Source organism: Dermacentor variabilis, chromosome 7 (genome assembly GCF_050947875.1).
Source record: "Dermacentor variabilis isolate Ectoservices chromosome 7, ASM5094787v1, whole genome shotgun sequence".
NCBI lineage: Eukaryota > Metazoa > Arthropoda > Arachnida > Ixodida > Ixodidae > Dermacentor > Dermacentor variabilis.
The window spans coordinates 104,011,063-104,033,158 of NC_134574.1; the positions used below are offsets into that span (position 1 = coordinate 104,011,063).

Genomic DNA, 22,096 nt, shown 5'->3' on the forward strand with positions numbered 1-22,096 from the left:
GGGGGTTCATCACCATGCACCTTCCTGCCTGAATATGGGCCCACGGGCGTGTTTCGAATTCGGTCTCCTAGCGGAATGTGCTCGCCTCGCTAGGGAAACGCATACGCAACCTCGTCTACAGCAATACAACCCTAATTAGTCCAAGAATCGCCCGCTGTTCTGTACAGGTGGCACTGTAGAGTTGCGTTTCTGAAGTCTTCGGAAGATCATGTGCGACTCTGTCAGTGTGTTTACGTCGAAGAGTCGTGGGCACCCGACTGTTCTGCGCAGTTGGAGAATCACAGCAACTTGAAAAAAATCACTGGAGCATGAATTTTTTTTTTTGCACATGCGCAAAACTCATTGTTCATAACTTACCGATGTAATTGAGCTCAGATTTAGGAAAGAAGCGCCTGACTGACAACGTCTCGCAGGAAAAAAAAATGGCGTGATACAAGAAGGCAGTTTTACTATTGGCAATAAATCAAAAGAGTGTTATATTTTTTTAGCAGACAAGTAACGTTTCGAACAAAGTATGTTTATTCAAGATGGCAATCTTCAACAGCTCTTGACACGTTGGCGATTCCCTGGAACGAATAACAACGGTGTCAGGGGGAATCTAAACGTATCTGCAGTGACAGAAAACATGTCGCCAAGAGTTACTAATCGATTCGGCATGGCGCTTGAAAATCAAAGCTTTAGGGTTAGGTCGCTAAACGTAAAATGCAGAGTGCGCTCACACCCAGACCAATAGTCTGTGCATTATGCATCACGTGATTAAAGACGTGATCGCGTTTTAGGCCAGGTTTACGTTACGTATTGATTGCAGTATTCTGTTTTGTCGCTGCCTAATGTTATTGTTTTATGCTGAATAAATTCACACACCCGTGTTAGTACACGCTGTTCTCGTTGAGAGATCTTATTTGCAAATAGCTTTTGAACCCACGAGTACACTCCCCCCCCTCCTCTCACCCTCCTCTGAGAAGTTAATTTTATCTCCTATGTCCACTGCCTGCTACTGTGCATATACGGGGTGATAATATTTAGGCTTTAGAGAAAAAATAAATATCGCCTGCGGCAGAAAGCCTAATTATTGTCCTTGAGCTGGATTACTTGAAGAGGCGAACATTATTAGCACCAGAAATCGGAATAGATGTTCAACTAATTAACTAAAATTCCCTAAATAACTTTCTCATTAGTAACTTTATGGCCTATATTGCAATTTACGATTGCAGCCGGCCACTTTTCAACGCGTATCCACTTCAAACAAGTTTCCAGGATCACACCAGTTTCGAGATACTTCCCAAGCGTGGGCGTTCCAGTTACTTTTGTGCTTCAATGCATACAAGAGCGTTTTGTTAAAGAAAAGTACGTGGAAGAACAGTGAATTCTCACGGCGAGTTTGATGGCGCATATCTCCAAACGGATGCTATCCTGGAAATTCATTTCAAGTGAATACACCTTGCAAACTCACCGGTGACCATTCGGGAACTGCAATATGCGCCGTAAAATAATGAATTAGTGAATTTTTGTTTATTAGTTGGATACGTGTTCAGATTTATCATGCAAGTAGCTTCCGCTTGCCTGAGTAATCCCTCTCAGGGATTAGAATTATGTTACCTGCAACAAGCAATTTTCGAACAATCCGTAACGACTTAAAAATAATATCCGCGTATTGTATAATATAACACAGTAATATGGAACGTTCGCACTAACATTTCCTCTCCTACCTATAGGCTAGTGTTGTAGCGCGACTCCCTTATAATCTGACTGTGGCCTGGCGTTATATTCACGGAGCCACGTGATATTTGCTACCAACAATCGCGAGAAGATAGCGCAGTTTATTTCCTACGAACCAGCCCGAGCGTTCAGCAAAAAGTAGAATTTTCTGTTGCGGAACGTTCTCAAACTTGCAACGCTGCGCACAACTGGTCCCAGCCAAGGACAATTTTCGCCGTAGGCGTAAAAAAAAAAAGAAAAACAAAGAAAGAGGGAAGGCAGAGTGACACGAAGACAGAAAACTCACCAAAACATTCCAACGTGGCGATAGCTGCCACTACTGCTGCCGCGCTTAAACTAAATACGGAGAGCACTGAGAGCGGACCCAGCGTCGATCCTGCGCCAAAGCACAAGAGTACGTGACGAGCTTTAAATAAGTGAGCGTAAGAAAGCAGGTACCAAGAGAAAAGCTGACCAGCAATATAAGTTAAACCGGTTAAACCTACGAGAAGCATACCGTTGAACGGATACAAAATTTTGTATCCCTGGATTTCCGAACAGAAAAGCTTGGCTCGGAGTGTTTATATGTAAACCACATCTAATTGGCCTTCGAGTCAACCTTTCGAACCCCCCTTTAATCATCATCATCATCATCATCATCATCATCATCATTACCATCTTGATATATGAGAACGGAGAATGTCTTACGCTTACCAATTACTGAGCCAAACTTTTTTTATTTGAAAAAAGAAAGCTAAAGTACGGACACTGCTGAGTGAAAATCTTTATCTCAAGCCTTCAATTTCTGTTAGCAAATATTGCCGGAAAGGCGAGAATTTTGGAAGATGGAAGCATCCGGCCGCAACTCTGTAACGGCGCAATGAAAGCTGAGATCCCAATAGTACGAATTGCATCAATTAGGACGTTTCAAGTCTGCAATACTGACGAATGCATGCATACCTTTCTGAGGCATGCCACTGATTTCTCAATTGGTAATAGGCAAAACTTACAAGGTCCATCTAAATAGGCCATGTAGCTTGGAACAAAAAGCGTCAAAAAACCTATCGCCTATGTGATCAGTCAGCGGTGAACAATTGAAGCGCACCCGCTGTGGTTGCTCAGTGGCTATGGTGTTGGGCTGCTGAGCACGAGGTCGCGGGATCGAATCCCGGCCACGGCGGCCGCATTTCGATGGGGGCGAAATGCGAAAACACCCGTGTGCTTAGATTTGGGTGCACGTTAAAGAACCCCAGGTGGTCAAAATTTCCGGAGTCCTCCACTACGGCGTGCCTCATAATCAGAAAGTGGTTTTGGCACGTAAAACCCCAAATATTATTATTATTAATTGAAGCGCGACTAGGTGAGGGGGAGGGGGACAGACACTGAAACTAGAAAACGTACGTGAAAAAAAAATTCAAATTTTTAAATCAAAGAACTGTCATACGCCTAAATATACCGTCTGAAATATTTCTTCGGTACAAATAGAACGAATGTTAATTCTTTTACGTTTCACAATTTATTATTTCTTTCTTGGTGACCCCGATCAAGCACTGATTCTGGCGCAACGTTTAACAAGACCGTGCAAACAAGCTACGCGGAATGGCGTTGCTCATTTCAACGCGACGGTTTCGTTTTTTTATTTCCTTGCGTGTTTGTCCAAAGCGTGGCGTGCACGTCACTTGAAATTTTCCGTGACCTAGCACACGGCATTCACTGGCGAAATGTGTGAGTGCAGGTTTTTTGTTACCGTGCAAAGTTCACGCTGCGACATCTGACGTGCTTGTCTTCGTCGTGACGATAAATGCGGAACGCTCCGCGAAGAAACGTCGCGCTCTGTTCGTTTAATCTCCGTAACACAGGCTCTGAGTATCCGACGGGCAGCAATATTAGTAAGTCGGATGTTTTCTAAATTAATTTCATTTCATTTATTAATACTGTTAGCCCATTTTTGGGCCGCTACAGGGTGGAAAATATTTGTTGCAATGCAGTAAGTGCATTGGCAATCACAGCCTTGCAGACATGCAAACACAAAATAAAATTAGTGCGCACAACCTGCGGTTCACAAGAAAATACAAATGCGGTAGTAGAAGCACACACTGCAACATTCATATTTCCAAGTAGGTGAAATTCGCTACAAACGAGCTGTCGTGGTTAATTTGGTAGGTGAAGGTAAAGGTGTATTGATTTTGCAAACAAACTGACAGAGTCTGTTTGCGTCATGTGCTGTGGCAACGAGTTCCATTCTTCAATTGTTCGTGGGAAGAATGAATATTTGAATGTGTTCATCCGAGCTGATATTGAAATGATATCCGAGCTGAAATGATATTGTGGGGCAAGTTTGCCTTGTCTGATAACTGTTGCATATGAATACATTGTGTCTCAAGGAATTACGAATGATTCAGTGAAAAAGACCCGCATATGTTACTATACATTACCACTGTATGCTGGCCACAGTACGTTTCATCCATTGAAACATGTTCCGTTTGGTCAGTTATACTAGTTGCATTATTCTTGACGAATAAACGTGAAGTTGCTTTTGGAACCTCTGTGGCAGTGTTTTTTATTTCCATCCTACTCGCTCACTTTCGTAAGGAAGCTACTGGAGCAATTGCCGTCAGTGACAGCCTAATTACGTTCACATTAAGACATACGCCACTCCTAATAGTGAGAAGACGTTTCAGCTGAGGCTAGTCGCAAGCTCGCCTCAGCCTCAAAAGAAAAATAACTGCTGGCGTAGCGCTCGAAATGCCGGACGCTAAAGAAATTCAAACATTCGCGGCAGGCAGCACAAGATCTTGACGTCATTGCCATTCACGGTGTTGACGTGACCCTTTATTTTTTATTTTTTGCTTGCTCTTAGTTGTGCACACGATAAGTAGATGGCGGCGGTTGCAGTGAGCTGCCATTTTCTTGACACGTGGGCTTCTATGGAAGCTTCGCTATCAGTTCACATATACCGTGGAACTTACGCAAACAATCAAAGTTTGACACATGCGATGAAAGCCAACTTTGCACTTTCAGCAGCCATTGGCATTTTAGGCGACGCAGTTCACAGAAAATAGAAATATTTCTACGAAAAGACCGAGCAGCGTGAGTGGTGCTTCAATTTTTATGGAACTTCAGTGATTTTCGTAAATCTGGCTCAGTCGTTCATCGCATCATTGCTTAAACTCTACGTAGGTTAAAATACCAAACTCGGGAATTGCTGGAACGTCTTTTTATCATAGGTAATATCTGGAACTTTGCCGAGTAAGCCCTTACCAGCGTTCGGACTCTTGTCGGGTGGAGCATGAGAGGCCAATTTGGAAACGTGCAGGGGCACTTTTTCGGACAACGCCTGGTCGATTGCGATGTCGGCGTAACTTTGCTTGGCGTCGATGCAGTAAACCGAGAACCACTTGAAATCGTTCCAGCTGTGGCTATCAGGGAGCGTGATGATCACATCCTTCTTGTCGTATCGCTCCAGCTTCGTCGTCCTGCGTGAAAAAAGGGGGCGTGGCGCGGTGCATCGCTCCTCATTCAACGTCACCCATGCCACCAGTTAACGTTAAGACGCGAACTGAACTGAAATGAACATTTATTTGTCTTCCAATTCATAGGCATCAAACTTCATGGTGTTAGAATTGAAGCAAACCAAAGTACCGGTGGCGTAACTTTTTCTAAGAGCCCTAAACTGAATAAGGCTTACCCCATATGGTTGAGTATGTTATATACGGGACGACAAAAGGAACGTTAAGGGTGCGAGAATTCTGACTGCATTCATCGCGACAGGCAGCACTTGCATCTAACAAGTCAAGTAACCTAGACGGCGCGTAAGTGTTAATTGTCGTCGATAACTTGTACGTGTATTGGCTATGTACATGCATGCCATTGCTTAGATATGAATAGAAAGGATCGCGTCCTGACGCGAAAAAAGTGGGCGTGGCATGCGCATTGCAGGCACTCCGAACTGATAATGATCGGGAAGCTTGTCGTTATCAGTTGTAAGAAGGCTCTACCACCAATAGCTTGATTTCGCTTAGTTGGTTCACCTTGACGGAGTTCGTATAACAGCGCTAAGGAAGAGAGAGACAGGAGTGCGTCCGGCACGGTGGGCTTTCTCTGCACTGTTTCAGCACCCTTCCTGTGGTACGCGTTCTTTTCATTGTCGTTGGCAGCACTGTAATATGAACACTGCGCAAGTTTATACAGCCGGTCCATTCGATTTGCCAATGCCAGCCAAGTGGGCCGGAAGCTGAGAGGAAACTAAGGACGACGAATCAAGTTATGGAACGAAAAAAAAAGGATAGGTGTTACGTTAGGATGCAGAAAGGGAGTGGTATGCATTAACGAATAAACAGGTGTGGCTAATACTCTATTTCCGAATTAAGACTCGCAGTTGGCTTGGTTTGCATTATACGTATTGTCACAAGACAAAGAAAAATTGCCGTAATCTCTTTCAGAGCTAACGGTATTTTGGAGGAAAACGAAAGTGAACGCACACGTATGCACAGTCGTAGCGAAGCTGTCTGTTTTACCGGCTTCGTCATAACTTTGTCATAACTTTATTTATGCGATCTTTTTTCATAGCTACTCGGATCTCTATTATCAGATCATAGCAGGTTCTTACATTACATTATATTACATCTTACATTACATCTTTCTAGTACACGTACTAGAAAGATGGGTACACATATGGGTAAGTGGACCCCAGAAAATCGCAACAGGTTGGTGAGAGTGAGTGGTAAATAAGAGAAATTAAAACAGGTTGCCTTTCCTTTAGCGGGGGTGGGGGGCGGGGGGGGGTGTTATGAGCATAATAGCCCAAGAATCTCCTTTTCTCGCGGCGTAGCCAGTTGGGTAAGTGAACACTTTCAGAATCGGAAACAAAACATGAGATGGCCGCTGTCCGCGTAACTGTCTATCCCACGAGTATTGCAATACAGGCCGAGTGTCCAGAAAGGCTGCCTTGTATAGCTTCCAAGCCTGCTCGACTTAAACACTGCGCTGCCAGTAAGGATTGAGACATCTTGCTTGGGAACGGCCGTACCACTTACTTTCCATTGTCGTACGGCAGGCGCGTGAACTGATCCGGTGGTAGGTTGTCACTGGGGGCCGATACGAAGAAGGCGGCTGCGAGCAGTCAAAACAAGAGCCCTGCACTACAGCGCTTGCACACTATATATATAGGAAAACGAAAGCAAAGATGACGCTGGCCGTCGCATTGACACACAGCGGGCAGACATAAATAATAGTTGCTGGAGACCGGATGTACTGTGGGGCCAGACACGTTTACGGGAGACGGGATTTGCGAAGAAACCGAAGCCCCCCTTAGAACCCTGGACGCATAGCCTCGAGTTCAAAGTTTCAGTCCGTGGAAGTTCTTCGCGACTTACAGCGTGAACACCAACGCACGACTTTTGTGGATATGACAAAAAGAAAGAAAGAAAGAACCATCGAACACGTGTAGTACACTTGCCCTTGATACGGCGTCCAGCGGATATCTTTGCAGACCGCACTAAACCGGCTGGACTGCGGAGGATATATTGAGACGAAAATTCTAAGACCGCGGCCACATCTGTTGCTGGCGAAGAGAGCTATTCGCGCGCGAGCGGAGTGTTCGAGGAACACCGGCCCAAGTGAACGGCTGCTTTTTTCCCAAATCTCACAACTTTCAAGCACAAATTCCGGGTCCTGGAATTTGTGCTTGAAAGTTGTGAAGTTCCAGGACCTGAGAGCTGTGCTTCGCACACTCACCGGAACTTAACTTTATCAAATGCAGCAAATTTCATCCAAATCTGCCCAACAGTTTTCTCAGAACAGTATTTCTTCTTTTTTACATGTATTTGAGCAGGGAGCATCGGCGTTGGTCCAGAGATTCCTTTTAAGGCTCATGTCTATACTGGTGTTTAGCCGTTGCTTCGCATTTGCTTCAAGAATCACGTGCGTCTTGCAAAAATACCACGCAGCGTAGAATTCCGAAGAAGGCGTAATATGGGGTTCGGTTCCCACCGGCGGCAAGTTGTTCTTTCTTTCTTTCGTTCAGTTTTATTTCCCTTTACCTTATCATTACTAAACTTCAATTAACAGAAACTACAAATCACTTCACCGACGCTTTATTTGCCCTTCATTATCTGTTAGCTTCATATGGTTGCGACTGGCAAAACAATCGGACTCTTCGGCTTCCTTTCTCCTCCATCTGGTGACAGTGTGTCTAATAGAGGACACGCAAAATTTGGAAACTGCACGCTTCCCCACACACTCCGTTCAACCCACTCACGGCGACGGACGTCCCCTTGAAAAATAAAGCAGCAGTGTTCGAGCCGGAGCCACAGTCATCTAGCCGCCATCTTTTCCTCACTACGTCCTCGCTTCTGGCGCAAGCCTACGCTCGGCTCAATACTGCCGCGTTGAGTCCGAGGTCGCCCATCGTGGGTAGGGTAACCTGATAGCGTTAAATAGCCTGCTTCCAGTAGTTTCCGTATCCTTCATTATTGTTTGCATGTGTTTAGGCATACGTCGCCCACTGACAGTGGTGGTTCGTCCCGAAAGCACTGTCCACCCGGTTCGGTATTCTCATAGTTGCCACTCTAGGAATTCTTGGTAAATGAGATGGGGGGCCAATCGTTATGCTAGACGCATCGTTAGCTAAGGCTACCGACCAACGGTAATCGTATTTTACGAACGAAAATCTTCGTAAATTCCGTCTCAGTTGAAATTTTGCTTTGTGTGTGTGTGTAATCACGACCTCAATAAATGTGAACAGGAGTAGATAGGGGAATTTCTTTGCAAAAGCTGGATACTTGAATTGGCATTCGTTGCTTGCCATATATATCGCAGCGTGACGTCGGCTAATAAAGAGAAGGAAATTCGGTTATTACCAATTTATGTATTCATGTTATGCAACATGTTGCAACATGATGAAGTCTAGAAGCAAATGTAGTTTCGAAAAGAAAAATACGAGATTAAGTGGCGAAATGCATTATTGTCGCTGTGTCACGGTGTTTCGGTAATCGATCATTAGAGTCCACATTGGCGAATCGCTCCTGCTGTATGTAACACGCTAAAAATATTTCACGCTAGTCAGGTACTCGAACGCCTGATGACACCGTTGCGAAAGTCAAGGGATTTGCCATTGCGGCGTAATAATACCTGTAACATAATTTGCACCCTTGAAGGTGAATAAAGGTGCAATTAGGTCTATGGCTCACTCTTTCATAGCCTTTGTCGGTGCAGGGGTGTGAGTCGTAGACAAATTTACACCGTCCGTCATCTCATTTCCAGTAATCAGTGAGGCTCGGTGTGCCCTCGTGCGAGAAAGCGGCAACGAAAGCAAAAAAAAAAAAAAAATTGGAGGACTCTTAAGCTTCGCCTTCAAGAGTGGAACGCGAGTGTTCCCGTCGACCCGCCAAGGGGTGTAAGACAATGGGCTACGGCGCAGCAACTACGCGCCCCGCATCGGACGCGGTGAGCGTCGAGCAACGCAGCGTTCGGCGCGACAACGAAATGTGCGCCTGAGCAAGCGACGCACGCCTGAGCCTTAGAAACAGCTCGTTTCTAAGGCAACACCGCGTTCACTAGAGGCGCTTTTGTAACGCTTTGAAGCATCGAACTCGTGGCTCAGTGGCAATAAAGAAAAAAAAACTCGTGGCTCAGTGGTAACGTCTCCGTCTCATACTCCGGAGACCCTGGTTCGATTCCCACGCAGCCCATCTTGCAAGTTGTTTTTTATTCACGAAATGCCTGCTGGGATTTATCGCTCACGGCCAACGCCGCCGACCCGCCGACGCCGAAACCGACGCCGACGACACCGGCTTTTCTGCGACACGAGCTCCTTAACGCTGTCGCGTTAAAAGAAGAACGTTGTTTTGGATTCTGCAAGCACAACTCTCACGCTACTCACATCCGGAGCATTTGGTGTCGTCATACTCGAACTGTTTAAGGAGCATGGTAGAGCTGTCCTTGAGGATGACCTCGGCGGCCATGGTGTTGTGCTGTTTGGGGGACAGCTTTCCGAGGCTCTGTTCCTTGGGCAGCTCGTAGGCGTCCGGAATCTTGACATTACCGAAGTCGGCCTGCAGTGAGTTAGCAAAAGAAATGGGATATCGGGACAACATTAAATGACTAGCGCAAAGTCCAGCGGATTTATCGATTTGCTACGTCTGTGGTGTTCTTAAGCACTGAAAAAAAAAACTGCTTTGTATATTTGCAATAATCTGTTATATTTTTATCTGCTTTTGTAGAATCTAACGTTTTATTACGTAAGCTAGTTGCACTCGTGTCCTTGGCGATATTTGTGGTGTAAGATGAAACGCTATTCTTTGTCTAGCCGTAATAATTTCAAGTATATCGATGGCTTTTACACAATTTAAGGTGTACCAATGACTTTTCTCCAAGTGCTGTATTGTTTGCACTGTTCAATCCATAATTTCTTTTTGTGAATTTCTGCTTATTGTTCTGCAGGAGAAACATGATTATCGTTTATTATAAAACAATTACGTTTGCTCAATTAGAAATCTACATACGATTGTGAGACATTCAGTGCCTTTTAAACGCAAACTTGCACGCATGTTTGTACGAAATTGCCTTAGGAGGGTTCAGTGGCCTAGCCAATCAGTTGATTCAGCTTGTAGCCCGTATTCCTTTGCCATATGCATTGAACAAAAAAAAAAAAACAAGCGTGAAATAAACGTAGATGTCTCTCTTACGTAAAGCGCGGCGTTATTTTTGGGAAAGTTGTTCAATGCGATGTACTTGGGTATACGGGCTCTTCGCGGCATGTTACACCCCTCATTCGACGCATGGCGTATATAGCGGAAATAACGTGTTTTATTTATTTATTTAGACAACTCCACAGGCCTGAGCATTGGAGTACTGCGCCAAGTGGGTATTGTGCATAAATTGCACAGCATTGCACCAATTGCAGAACCTGCATTGGTCAATCGTATGCGGGTACATGGAAATAGGAAAAAAAAAAAAAAAAAGGTGGAACGGAACACGCGGACGTATTGTGAGCAGTACTACACATAAGCGTTATTTGGAAGTGAAAGCTCACAAAGGCAACACACCCTAATAAGTTATTCACCGATTTCGCAAGGGCGCCACAAAGAACTAGAAAGAAAAAAGAGGTTATGAACACAACTAAGCAATACAAAGGTTAGAAAGAAACGTCAGATCATAACTCGAGATAGAAAGAATGTTACGAATACATGTAAGCAACGCAGCGATCAGGTAATGACGCAGTATTAGAATTAGAGGGTTACGAGGCATACTTCGGCGCGGAACATCCGGGTACCGAACGGTGCTTATGTCGTCGAGCTGTAGCTTATGCGGCGGCACTCAGCAAGACATTTGCGCCTTTCTTGATAAGCATTATTATTGCATTTATCGTAACACGCGGGCGCCTTGCATGACGGCTGTCGGGGCACTGGGAAAAATAGAGTCGGGAGCCACTTCTTCATGCGTTTGTCGACAGTTGCGGTGCTTGTTGACGTGCTTGTTACATTGGTATGAGACCCGAAATGAAATTGACGGCTGCACAATGGCTTGTGCTGACACGTTGAGCAATAATCGGGCGTGTTCTTTTGCGAAGATTGGCGATAGTGATTCTATATTTAACGCGCGTCTATCTCACGCCAATCGTTTAAAGCAAACATCATGCATTTTTATTTAAAGCTTTCTTGCTTAATTTTACAATCAAAGGCGGTGAATGTCAGCAGAGGAAAAAAAAACTATTTCGAGTGGCTGACGTAAAGATAACGCTATTTCGTATCCGCGACCAATGTCGAGGCAAGCTCCACTACTTTTTTCACATATCGTTACAATTACCAACGCCCACTCAAACAGAAAAGCTTTATGGGTAAAGAAAAGCAAAATTTTGCTTTTATAGCGTCTAGAATGCGTAGGTGATTAGAAAAAGGCTCAGCCTTATGTGGATCTCTCGTCTAGTCCAAGCAGACACTGAGTCACTTCTTCGTGGCTTACCTGTAGTCAATGTATTGTTGAGGTCCAATTCATGGTATCTCTAAGTAACCCGGTGATGACCTTATTTATAGCGACTGTGTTATGGACATTTGATGAGATTGTGATTGATCTGCGTTAACCATGTGACGCCACTTGTAACCTGTGAACCAACACAGGCTCCTGATTTAGGTTACCCTTACCTCACATGAAGGGCTCATAAAGGTTAGCCCCACTGCTGCTACAACAACAAGAACGACAACAAGAGGCAGATCCCACGCTCTGCGGGGTGTCCGTCTGAACAAAGAACGGCAAACCTACCCGATGAGTATCGCAGCACCATCAAGGTAGGGTGTCTGCCAAGAAACATGGACCCGAATTTACACACAGCCAGGCGGAACGCTAGGGCAAAATATGTAGGAAAATACCTAGCAACAAAAGCGAACACGGTATACATGGACGCCGCGGTATATCCTCGATAACGAAGGGAAATAGAACAAAGAGTCGTCGCTGCAGTAATAAACTCGGACTATAGGGAAATCGCTTGAGAGTGGGCACGGGATTGTACGGTAACCGAGGGAGAGGAAATGGCTGTTGCACTAGCAGCTGTGGGGGGCTACCGCACAAATAGATCCCTTATAATTATAACAGACTCCAAGGAAGCATGCCGAAACTGCATTAACGGCAGAATCGGTCAAAAAGCGCTCCAAAACTTCCTCCGCGCTGGCCAACAGAATAAACGCATTAGACACACCATCTTTTGGGTACCGGGGCACACTGAGATTGAGGGCAACCAAAGAGTTGATAGGATCGCTCGCGAGCATAGAAACCGAGCGGACCTAAACAGAGATACTGAGGATTTGATGACGCTGATCCCAACGTACTCTGACGTACTAAATTACCATAGAGGGACGAGGATCAGATATCCCCCGCCCCACAATACACTCACTCAAGAACAGGCAGTTTACTGGCGAAAGCTGCAGACAGCAACTTTCCTAAATTTACATATATTATGCAAAATGTTCCCAAGTCAATACAGGGACACATGCCCGTGGTGTGGCGCAATACCCACACTTTATCACATCACATGGGAGTGCAATACGAATAAGGCATTCCACAAATCGCCGCAGTCGCCGCAGTGTCACTTCGGCGCTTCGGTGACGAACGCGCCTGTCAAATCGTCGAAGGAGAAAACACGAGAGAGTGCCGGCCCCGACATCGGTATGTAAATCTTCCGACGCCACAAAGACTGCCATGCGACAAGACGTGCTGCTCAAAGAGCTAGTTGGGCTTAGTCATAGAGTTTCATGCAATAGTTACTATAGGGAACTCTGGCGCTAGTGTCTACGGCAGATGAAGTGACCCAGCGTGAGAATTATATGGGAATCGCGTGGATTTGCCGAAACATCGTCTCTCTGGCTTCGAGCGGCTTCGCGACATGGGTAAACTCGTCATTTTCTACATTGTACCGCGTATTAAAAAGATAAACAAGCATTATTGAAATTGTCCGACGGCAGGATTCGAGGACATAGCCTCCAGCATAGAAGCATGACATTGAAAGCATTGCGCCACGAATGCATGCGTCGACGAGCGATATGAAACGCCCTTATGAATTTATCGCGGGCATGGCAGTGCCTTGAGATGCTTGGCGCGTTTCGATTTGGCCACCTCGCCAAGCTCAATCGTTGCAATTAGTACCGATTGTGCGTGTTCGCAGCATCTTCTGCACTTCGACAAGTATAGATTGATGTGAAATGTATGACAATGAAAGCAAATAAAGCATACGAAGCCGCAAGAACGTCTGAATCCACAAGCAGGAAGGTCAGACAAATCCACGTATTCTCATCATTCCCGTGGTGGGTTAACGACTGCAGCGCCAGAGTTCCCTCTATAGCATATTGTCGCAAACTCTATGGCGTGAACAGAAGTACATGTGCCATTGAGGCCACGTACTCCTCCGACTACAGAAATAGAAAGACCACGCAACAATATACTCTTCAGCGAAAGAAAGAGGCGCTTGAAAGCGTGTATTTTTTTTTTTACCAAGGATATTTAGGTTACTTTCGCTGTTTCATTTCGGCAGATACCAGAGGCTGGCGATCGGGAAATCTGCAGGCTTAGTAAGTATGCTGTCCTGTTTCGAGCTATTCGGCAAAACAACAACGCCCACAACAAGCAAGCAAGCAAGCAAGCAAGCAAGCAAGCAAACAAACAAACAAACAAACAAACAAACAAACAAACAAACAAACAAACAAACAAACAAACAAACAAACAAACAAACAAACAAACAAACAAACAAACAAACAAACAAACAATCAAACAAACAAACAAACAAACACCAAGAACACGAGCAGCAGAAACACCACATTGGTGCAGCACCACTTACCCCAAACTGTTTGCAGTAGATGCCCAGGGACTTGTACGCGGTGATCTTCTTGGGCAGCGTCAGTCGCACCTCGGCGTTCGTGTAGGCCTTCAATACTTTGTCGCTACGAGGTGACCATGGGCAATCAATCAATCAATCAATCAATCAATCAATCAATCAATCAATCAATCAATCAATCAATCAATCAATCAATCAATCAATCAATCACTGTCTGCTTGCTTCCGCTTAGCGTGTCTGCCCCCTCGCAGGGTAGTCGAGAAAATCATTTTCCACTGAAGCTGGCGCCTTCATTATTTCCGTGGCAGCTCCTCGACATTATTCTACTCCAGGATTACGTACGAGCCAAAACATCCATCTACGCAGTTTTGACTCTACCTGCACGTGCTGTGCGCTCGATACGCACCTTCCGTGTTCGTCGAGAAGCTTGTCCGCGTTGTTGTCCAGTTCCGTATTGAAGCCGCCCCAGAAGTACGCCGCTGCGAATGGCCAAATCATGCGATCATGTCGAAAGGATTCGTTGGCGCTATGCGGCACGTGCAGTACGAGCACAGAAACTATGCTTAGAGGAGCACTGACATGAAAATATTGTGCCCCGATGAATTTCTTTCTGCCCTTTTGGATGGCTATCTACCTAATATTTACGGCACGATCGAATTTGATGAAACAGGCAAGAAATAAACAATGACAAGAACCTCCTTAACGACCCGGCCGAAATGCGTGTCCGGTCAACACCACCTAGACAAGAGAAGGCCTGAGCGCTAGGCGAGTGACGTCACGGAGAAGAGGCCGGCGGCGTCCTCGGGGACACGGGTTGAATGAAGGGATCGTGCCCTTACGGGCAACGTTAACCAGAGCGAAGTTATTGTTTTTTTAAGCATATTTGAGCAGATGGCCTGCAGAGAACAGAGGGTGTTCCAAGATTATTTTATTTATGTCAAGCTATTTACGTGCTGCATTATTAAAAAAGCCCGTCCATAAATAATGAGATGGTTCAACCTTAGAACTGAGAGCGAATTTCGGGTAAATGATGACAGGGAGCATGGCTATATTGAAAAGTCACAGTGATGCCCTCTCTTTGCCTTGATTTATCATCGGCGCCAAAGTGTTTGCCGTTCATTCGACCACAAGAGTACTTCAACAAAATGTTAGCACTGCACCATAACACATATCTCATGACAACTTCACTGGCGTGCCCTTCTTCACATTTGGGACACATGTATTTATTCCAGTCTAGATTTGGCTGTAAACGAATAATATCGCTTTCGAGGCATTATTACATACAGTACCGCAGTCCACATATTTACAACACCTCAAATGAGTTTAGCAATGTAGATACAAAATCTTCGTGCAACTATTTAGAAAGAAACAGCTCCCTTATTCCGCAAAATTCCGGCTTTTCTCTTCTTTGCCTTAGTATTGGTACCCAATATTCCCTCATTGATCTTGCGGAAACATGGATGCATGATTTTTCGGCCCCGATTTGTAATTGCTCCAGCAATCGGGCCCGCAGAACTTGGTAGGCATATCCTGGCATGAACGTAATCCCCATTCCGCGGCAATGAAGGCTTGCCGGACACACAACCGCAATCGCAGCACAAGCGCAGAGACTACATGCACGGTTAACGTCCAGAAAAACATCCGTGGTTCCTCAGTGGCTATGGTGTTGGGCTGCCGAGCACGAGGTAGCGGGATCGAATACCGGCCACGGCGGCCGCATTTCGACGGGAGCGGGTGGGGAGGCAGGGAATGCGAAAACAACCGTGTACTTAGATTTAGGTGCACGTTAATGAACCCCAGGTGGTCGAAATTCCCGGAGGAACGGCGTGCCTCATAACAGAAAGTGGTTTTGGCACGTAAAACCCCATAATTTAACGTTCAGAAAGAAACTGCGCTCGGGAGCATGTCGCAGCATGCCACGACTCTTCTAACCCCGAAGCTATCCAAGGAGCCGCAGGGTTCCCGCAACTAATCGAATTGTTATCGCCGCCGTCGCACACTCGGTCTCATTTTCAACACAGGCTCGTAGCTTCGTAGCACGCTGCATGGAACTTCTATGTAGGTGTCTTTTGCGTGACGTAGCTCAAGGGAAGAGGGTACAGCCAGTACGCCTTAAGTTCTCTAGAGGGTGTCGGTCCGACGCGGCGCGGCTTCGGACGTGAAAGAGAGAGAGAGAGAGAGAGAGAGAGAAAGGGAGGCTCATCACCTGCCCGAAAGCGTACGCGGCGGTGTCGCAAACAATTCTAAGGGCTCCTGAAGCAATTTTGATTATTTTATACAAACGTGCTGAGTCGTTAGGGTAGGTCCTTCTAATTATTAAGTGGCACATTTAAGCGTCACGCGTTAAGCATGCTATTCGCCATAAAATTTGAACGTGCATCGCTACCAATCGCAGCGGCGCCGCTATCCCTGAGTTTTCAGCCGCGCCATCACCATCTTAGCGGAGAAGCGTGACGTCAGTCGGGTGGGCTATCCGTCTTACTGCCCACGTTAGAAAGTACAGGAAGCTGAAGTTGCATGCTGAAATTCAACAGCAAGAAACTTGTCTCGTTCGATGAGAAAGGCAAATAGCCTTGTTACTAAAGCACTTACGCCCTGATAAGGAGCTCAATAAAATGCCTACAGGTTCTTTACACAGTGTGCGCAGCCCCGAGTCCATGGACTGCGCTAAGTACCTTCCATGCCACGCAGCTGTTCGCCTGACCATTGAACCCGTCATACAATCAAAATATTACTTACAGAAACAATTTTCGACATTAATCTTCCCATTTTTGCCTCCCTGCACTGCTGAGTAAGTATTGTCGCTTTCTGAAAGTATGCAAATTCAGTCGCCAAGTGGCAGTCCTGGTTATCGGTGATCGCATACAGATGACGAGATAGTGCTGCCACACTAATGCGTCACTCCGATCGTTTCGTTCTCAGTAGATTTAGACCAGCGACGTGTTTTGTACAATACTCTTCGGTAAACGAAAAGAAAACCTCATATTTTCCTCATATTTATTGAGGAAAATTAACTTAATTCCTAAATAAATAAATAAATGATAAATAAATAAATAAATAAATAAATAAATAATTTCCTCTCTCTCGCATTGGTATGTGTCGTAATACTTTTCCTTTTCTTGGTTGTGAATGTAGACTGTGCGAAAAGTCACTCTAGCCATCGTCGCTTGTCTTGCGATGCGCGAAACGGAAAATTATCGCGGGCGGAGACAATTAGCGAGATACAAGGTGGTAAGTATGAGCGATACCCACCGGGTCCTTTGCCATCGTAGTTGAGGCCGGTGATGACGACGCTGGTATCGTTGGCGGCGTGCACGGTGCCAGTGAAGCCGTGCGCTTTCGTTTTTACGGCGCCGATAGTCTTGCCGTAGTACACGCTCGAGACGCCTGCGAGAAGACAGCGGGGAGGCCGGGCCCATCAGAGGCCGCGTACTCACGCAACAACTGACCACGCATGGCCAGGCCAGCAACACTGGCCAGGCCAGCAACACGGCCAGCAACACTGTCCAGCAACACTGGCCAGGCCAGCAACACGGCCAGCAACACTGTCCAGGAAGCACCTGACGCTGCTTCCTGGACAGTGTTGGTAGCCTGGCGAAAAAGTCGCAGTATTTAGCCAGTTTTTTCTTTTGTCACCTAAACGACGACATTGATTTTTGGCTTTGGAGCCGTGGGGATTTCAATAGCGACCTTGTTTAGTGATGCAAATGACCAGTAAATTGTCCTGGAATGATAGCTCAACGGACTTTCGTTAATCTCAATGCGCCACCAATCTCTTATTTCAAGGGACCATTCAGGCGGCTTCATTCATCTCTACTTTTGGAAGAAAACAAACCGAAGAGCTAGTCAGAGAGCCAACTGGATCCATCAAGGCTATACTTTTCTAGGCTAAACACAATGTTAAGATGATGCCATTATATATATAATGAAGTTTTTGTTTCCCCTTTTCCCAGTGCCGTCAATTATTCATCAGCTCAACGTGTAATCTAAAGCTGTCGTTCGCAATGTAATCAACAAGTAGTCGAGGCAGGAGTAAAACACAGAAAAGGTGAAGTTTCCACCTAGCCATCATCATAATCATCACTTGGCAATTTTACGTCAAAAACGCAATATTCGGGGGCGCAACCCAGTGGCCTCGTACATATAGTTTTTCCCGATGACTCTGCTAATAGACACTGCTAGCGCAGGGGACAAACAACTCGGTTGAATATTTAAAAAAATATAGAAGCGCATATCCCACGAACTCCTGGAATTATTGTTGCGCGATGCCGGTAACTAGCTATCAGCACTGTTTGCAGTTCTAAAATGGGTCACCAGATGGCGAAAGATGTCCGCACACGGTAGAGTTAGTGTAGATGCTGCCAAAGGTAAGCACATGCAGTAATTCTAGTATAAGGTAGGGAGCCGTATAAGGCGAGCAACTCTGTATTGACAACGTGAAGGTGACGGCACAACGGCGACGAAAGTGTGGCGGCTTTATGCACGACACCGCTTCATTGTACTGCGGCGAAAGGACGTTACAACATGTTTCGTTACGACATGGACCCATGCTCATTGTCACATTGCGTCTCGATGATGCACTGCTTACTGAAGGAGAAGAATGGGGGAAAACTGGTGCGCTCCGGCATTTGTGCGCAAATTGTTCCGATACGACACGACGCACGCGCCAAGCGATTCGAGCCAGCTTGCGCGTGGCATGGGGAGTGTTGAGCTTCATATTCGCATATTTCCATGGTGCATTCGTAACCTGGTGGGTAGAGCATCGATTTGCTGCGCTGCTGCCCTTTCGTTCAGAGCCCACAATTGGTCAGGTGATTTTTTTTCCTTATTGACAGGCTCCAAACGAGGCGACTCAGGATTCTACCAACTGTTAAGTGTACCGTAAGAAGCCAACTACGGTTCCTATTTATGGAGAAGCCTGCTTACAGAATGTTCTTTGAAAAATTCAGAAACTGATTTCTGAAGCCGAATGCCGCTCTAAATGGCCCCAAGTCAACGAAAGAATGGCATGAATACCGTGATTACTACAATAAAGGCTACCAGCTATGATAGTTCAGTTTCTGTGGCGTTATACCTGCAGGGCAGGGGTTCGCTTCCCCATCTTGGCTGCCTCATTCCCCCAGAAGGCGACGAAGCGCAAGGGTAAGGTTAAGTGAGCCTCAGTTTGTCGAGAATAATCTGGAACCTTCTATTACCGAATACGAACATAAAAGTAATTCCCCTTTAATTTTGCTAGAAGTATTTTCCTGCTGCTAACTGCACGCGTGGCAAATGAAGAAATACGCATACTAGATGAAACAAAACAAAACTTTTCTATTCTGACGGCGGCTTTCCACTCAACGAAAAATAGCTGAATATTCCACTTTGTAGTCTTGGACTGAGTGGATCTACTGCTGTTGCAAGTTCACTCGGAGCCATGGTAAGCCATAGGAACGTTCGCCGAATCATATATAATCGCGTTTGAAAGAAAAAGAAAAGAAGAGTAAACAGGAATATCTCGCCGATGTTCAATTACTTATTCATTCGTTATCATATTTCCGTCCTTGGATTTCACCTTCACAGATCATAAAATCATAATACTAAAAAGTCCAACTTGATATGTTATAACTGCAGATTGAGTTTAAGATCGCTGAGTTACTCTTTAGCATGACCAGATCATTGCGTTACTATTATTTTACGTTCTTATTTCTTGTTGTCCTTTAATGGCCTACTACTGTAAAACGCATTGCGTTATTTATGATATTTTTTTAAGTATCTCAATTTATATTTTCTTGCAGTATACTAACTGGTTCGTGCACCATGCCTCGCACGGGGCGTGTGAATTGTTAAAGATATCATCATAAAAAAAAAGCAACACGAGCATAGGCACCTGACAAATGAATGTTCTCGTTGCGCTCCTGCCGAATAAGTTCGCAAAAGATGTATAGAAGGGCGAAAATGGCAACAATGTGGCGCACTGCATGAGGAAAGAGGCAGAGAACATATCGGAAGTACACGTGGAATAGCTCGTCTTGCTTTTCTTACAGCGTTTTCCCGACGCCGTGACACACGAGGAGGCGTAATGTATCAGAAGCGTACCTTGCGGGTTAGTGCACAGCAAGAGGCCCACGAGGTGTAGCCAGCGAGCCACGGTGTGAGGCATGGCCGACGTGAGCGATGGGAACATGTTGTGAAGAGGGAGCAGGAGACCGTCTTGTCTTGTCTTGTGTCCCAGACAGTGGCGCGTACCCACTATGGGGGATTGGGCAAGAAGCAGGCGGTTGTCCGTAAGGTTAGAGGTATAGAGAAACTAGATTTGAATAGTGGAGCGTGGGACGATAGAACTGTAATTTGGACTTGCAATGAAAGTATTGGTAAGAATTTTGATAAAATAATTTAACGTAAAGAAATGAAGTAATAGAAACTATGGATAATTGTAGAAAATCAGCAAGGTACTCTTTTTTGTCTCTCTAATAAAATTGTAAACAGCAAGAAAAGCATCCCTGTGACTGGTTCCCAGTGAAGTTGCCCCAAAAGAGAGAATGTTTGTCGAGGTTAGTGATAGGCCAAGTTTGGTAAATGAGTATTCTAATATTCTTGCAGGCTGGTTTGGTTGTTCTTCTTCTTCTTGTCTTGTCTTGCTTCCAGATGCTCGCCCATACCCACTACGGTGGATTGGCCAAGAAGCAGCGTCCTGCCTGGCTAGAAAAACTACCCCCTTGCAAAGCAATTCTTGGTAGTCTTCGTCGACCGCGGTCTGGAAACGCGAGAACAGCTGAGAGAATTTCTGAAGCAGGCGATGACGATGGCGATGGTTTTTGAAAATTACGAAGATGCTCTGACCTCTCGTGGTGAAGAGTGAACGGATGTTCTTTTAAAAGTACAAGAGTCTTACGGGCACTTACTTTTTCCGGTGTATCATTGTGTTATGTTTATGAGAAACTGGAAGGAGCAACTATTGGCGTTTTTTTTTTGTTTTGTTACGTGGAAGGTGACCGCAAAGGTCCTATTGAGCGGCGTGCCGACGCTTAACGTAGAGCGCCAATGCACTTTTTCGTGGAAACCAATGGGACGCAATTTATGCCTAGGGGGACGTCACTATGTCCTAGAAAACCTAGGAAAACAACAGTGCTGGCGCACTCTGTCACTTCGAACAACCTGATAAAAAAGAAACCTAGAGGAAGAAACTTCCACTAGAAAAATAAATATTCTCCTGAATGGATAAGTGGCACTCGTGGAGAGTGAGAATTTCATTTACAGAAAGGCCGGCAGGTCGGCCTGAGCCACAGCTTGCTCGGGCCTGTTACTCTACGCTGGGGAAAAAGGACGGAGAGGATAAGGGCTGATGAATGATGATCATGATACGAGGAAGAGGTGTGCATATACAAGTTCACAACGTTGTGACATATCGAACGCCGTGCGTCTAGACGCAGTGGCTTGTACAAAGGGTATATTGGCACTTGTAATCAAGTCAGCGCTGTTTTAATTAGGCCAAGGACCTAAAGAAACTCGTCCAATAGCGGTCTCTTATATATGTTTGCAGTGGGAGAGACGAGTTGCTGTCATTCTTGCGCGTACACAGAGCATACGCAAACTATGTGATTTAGTGTTTCTGGCACCTGCTAGTATTCGCAATTTAGGCTAGTCTAACTGCAGTCTTTTAAATGTCTACGAAAATTCGTGAACGATACACCAAGCTAATCCGGTGCACCATGCTTGCTTGGCTCCTTTTGAGCTTGCGAAGCATACAGAATTTCATTTTTTGGTCCCAGTTATGCATTCACTTGTGTCATCGATGCGGTTGGGTTCAGTGCTCCAACGTAGAGTTGCGTATTATGCAATAAAGTAGGGCGGCTGTGTCTTTTCGTGAGAACGGAATGCATACCTCAGAAGCCTTACTTAAAGTAGTTTTCGCTTTAGCGTCTGCCTTTTCATTCCCTATCATGCAACATTGTGCAGACATGCACTGAAAGGTGATATTGTGGCCATTTCTATTTGCACGGTTGAAGTGCTCTGTAATTCATAAAGCTATTGAATAATACGAGCGCGGTCTGAGGAACAGTGAGTGGTTCGAAGAGCTGGTTTGGAATCCCAAAA

At 45.5% G+C, this 22,096-nt stretch overlaps 1 protein-coding gene across 1 annotated transcript; it reads right to left on the reverse strand.

Annotated features, from left to right (window-relative positions):
• Window positions 1–230: 230 nt before the first annotated feature.
• On the reverse strand, window positions 231–20,199 carry LOC142588762 (protein Skeletor, isoforms B/C-like). The gene is made up of 9 exons (XM_075700580.1): window positions 20,099–20,199; window positions 17,273–17,407; window positions 14,427–14,499; window positions 14,024–14,126; window positions 9,581–9,752; window positions 6,735–6,810; window positions 4,960–5,174; window positions 2,006–2,095; window positions 231–262 (listed from the first exon to the last, which is right to left on the reverse strand). The coding sequence occupies exons 1-9, from the start codon at window positions 20,184–20,186 to the stop codon at window positions 231–233; spliced, it is 984 nt and encodes a 327-aa protein (XP_075556695.1). The 5' UTR covers window positions 20,187–20,199.
• Between the last annotated feature and the right edge of the window lie 1,897 nt (window positions 20,200–22,096).

Bases quoted from the DNA above. Each gene is read 5' to 3' on its own strand.
- LOC142588762 (XM_075700580.1), bottom strand. From the start codon at position 20,186: ATGTTCCCATCGCTCACGTCGGCCATGCCTCACACCGTGGCTCGCTGG. The intron at 9,753-14,023 runs GTAAGTGGTGCT...AACTCACTGCAG, and splicing joins TCTACTGCAAACAGTTTGGG to GCCGACTTCGGTAATGTCAA. The intron at 2,096-4,959 runs GTAAGGGCTTAC...GCTTTGGCGCAG, and splicing joins CGACAAGAGTCCGAACGCTG to GATCGACGCTGGGTCCGCTC.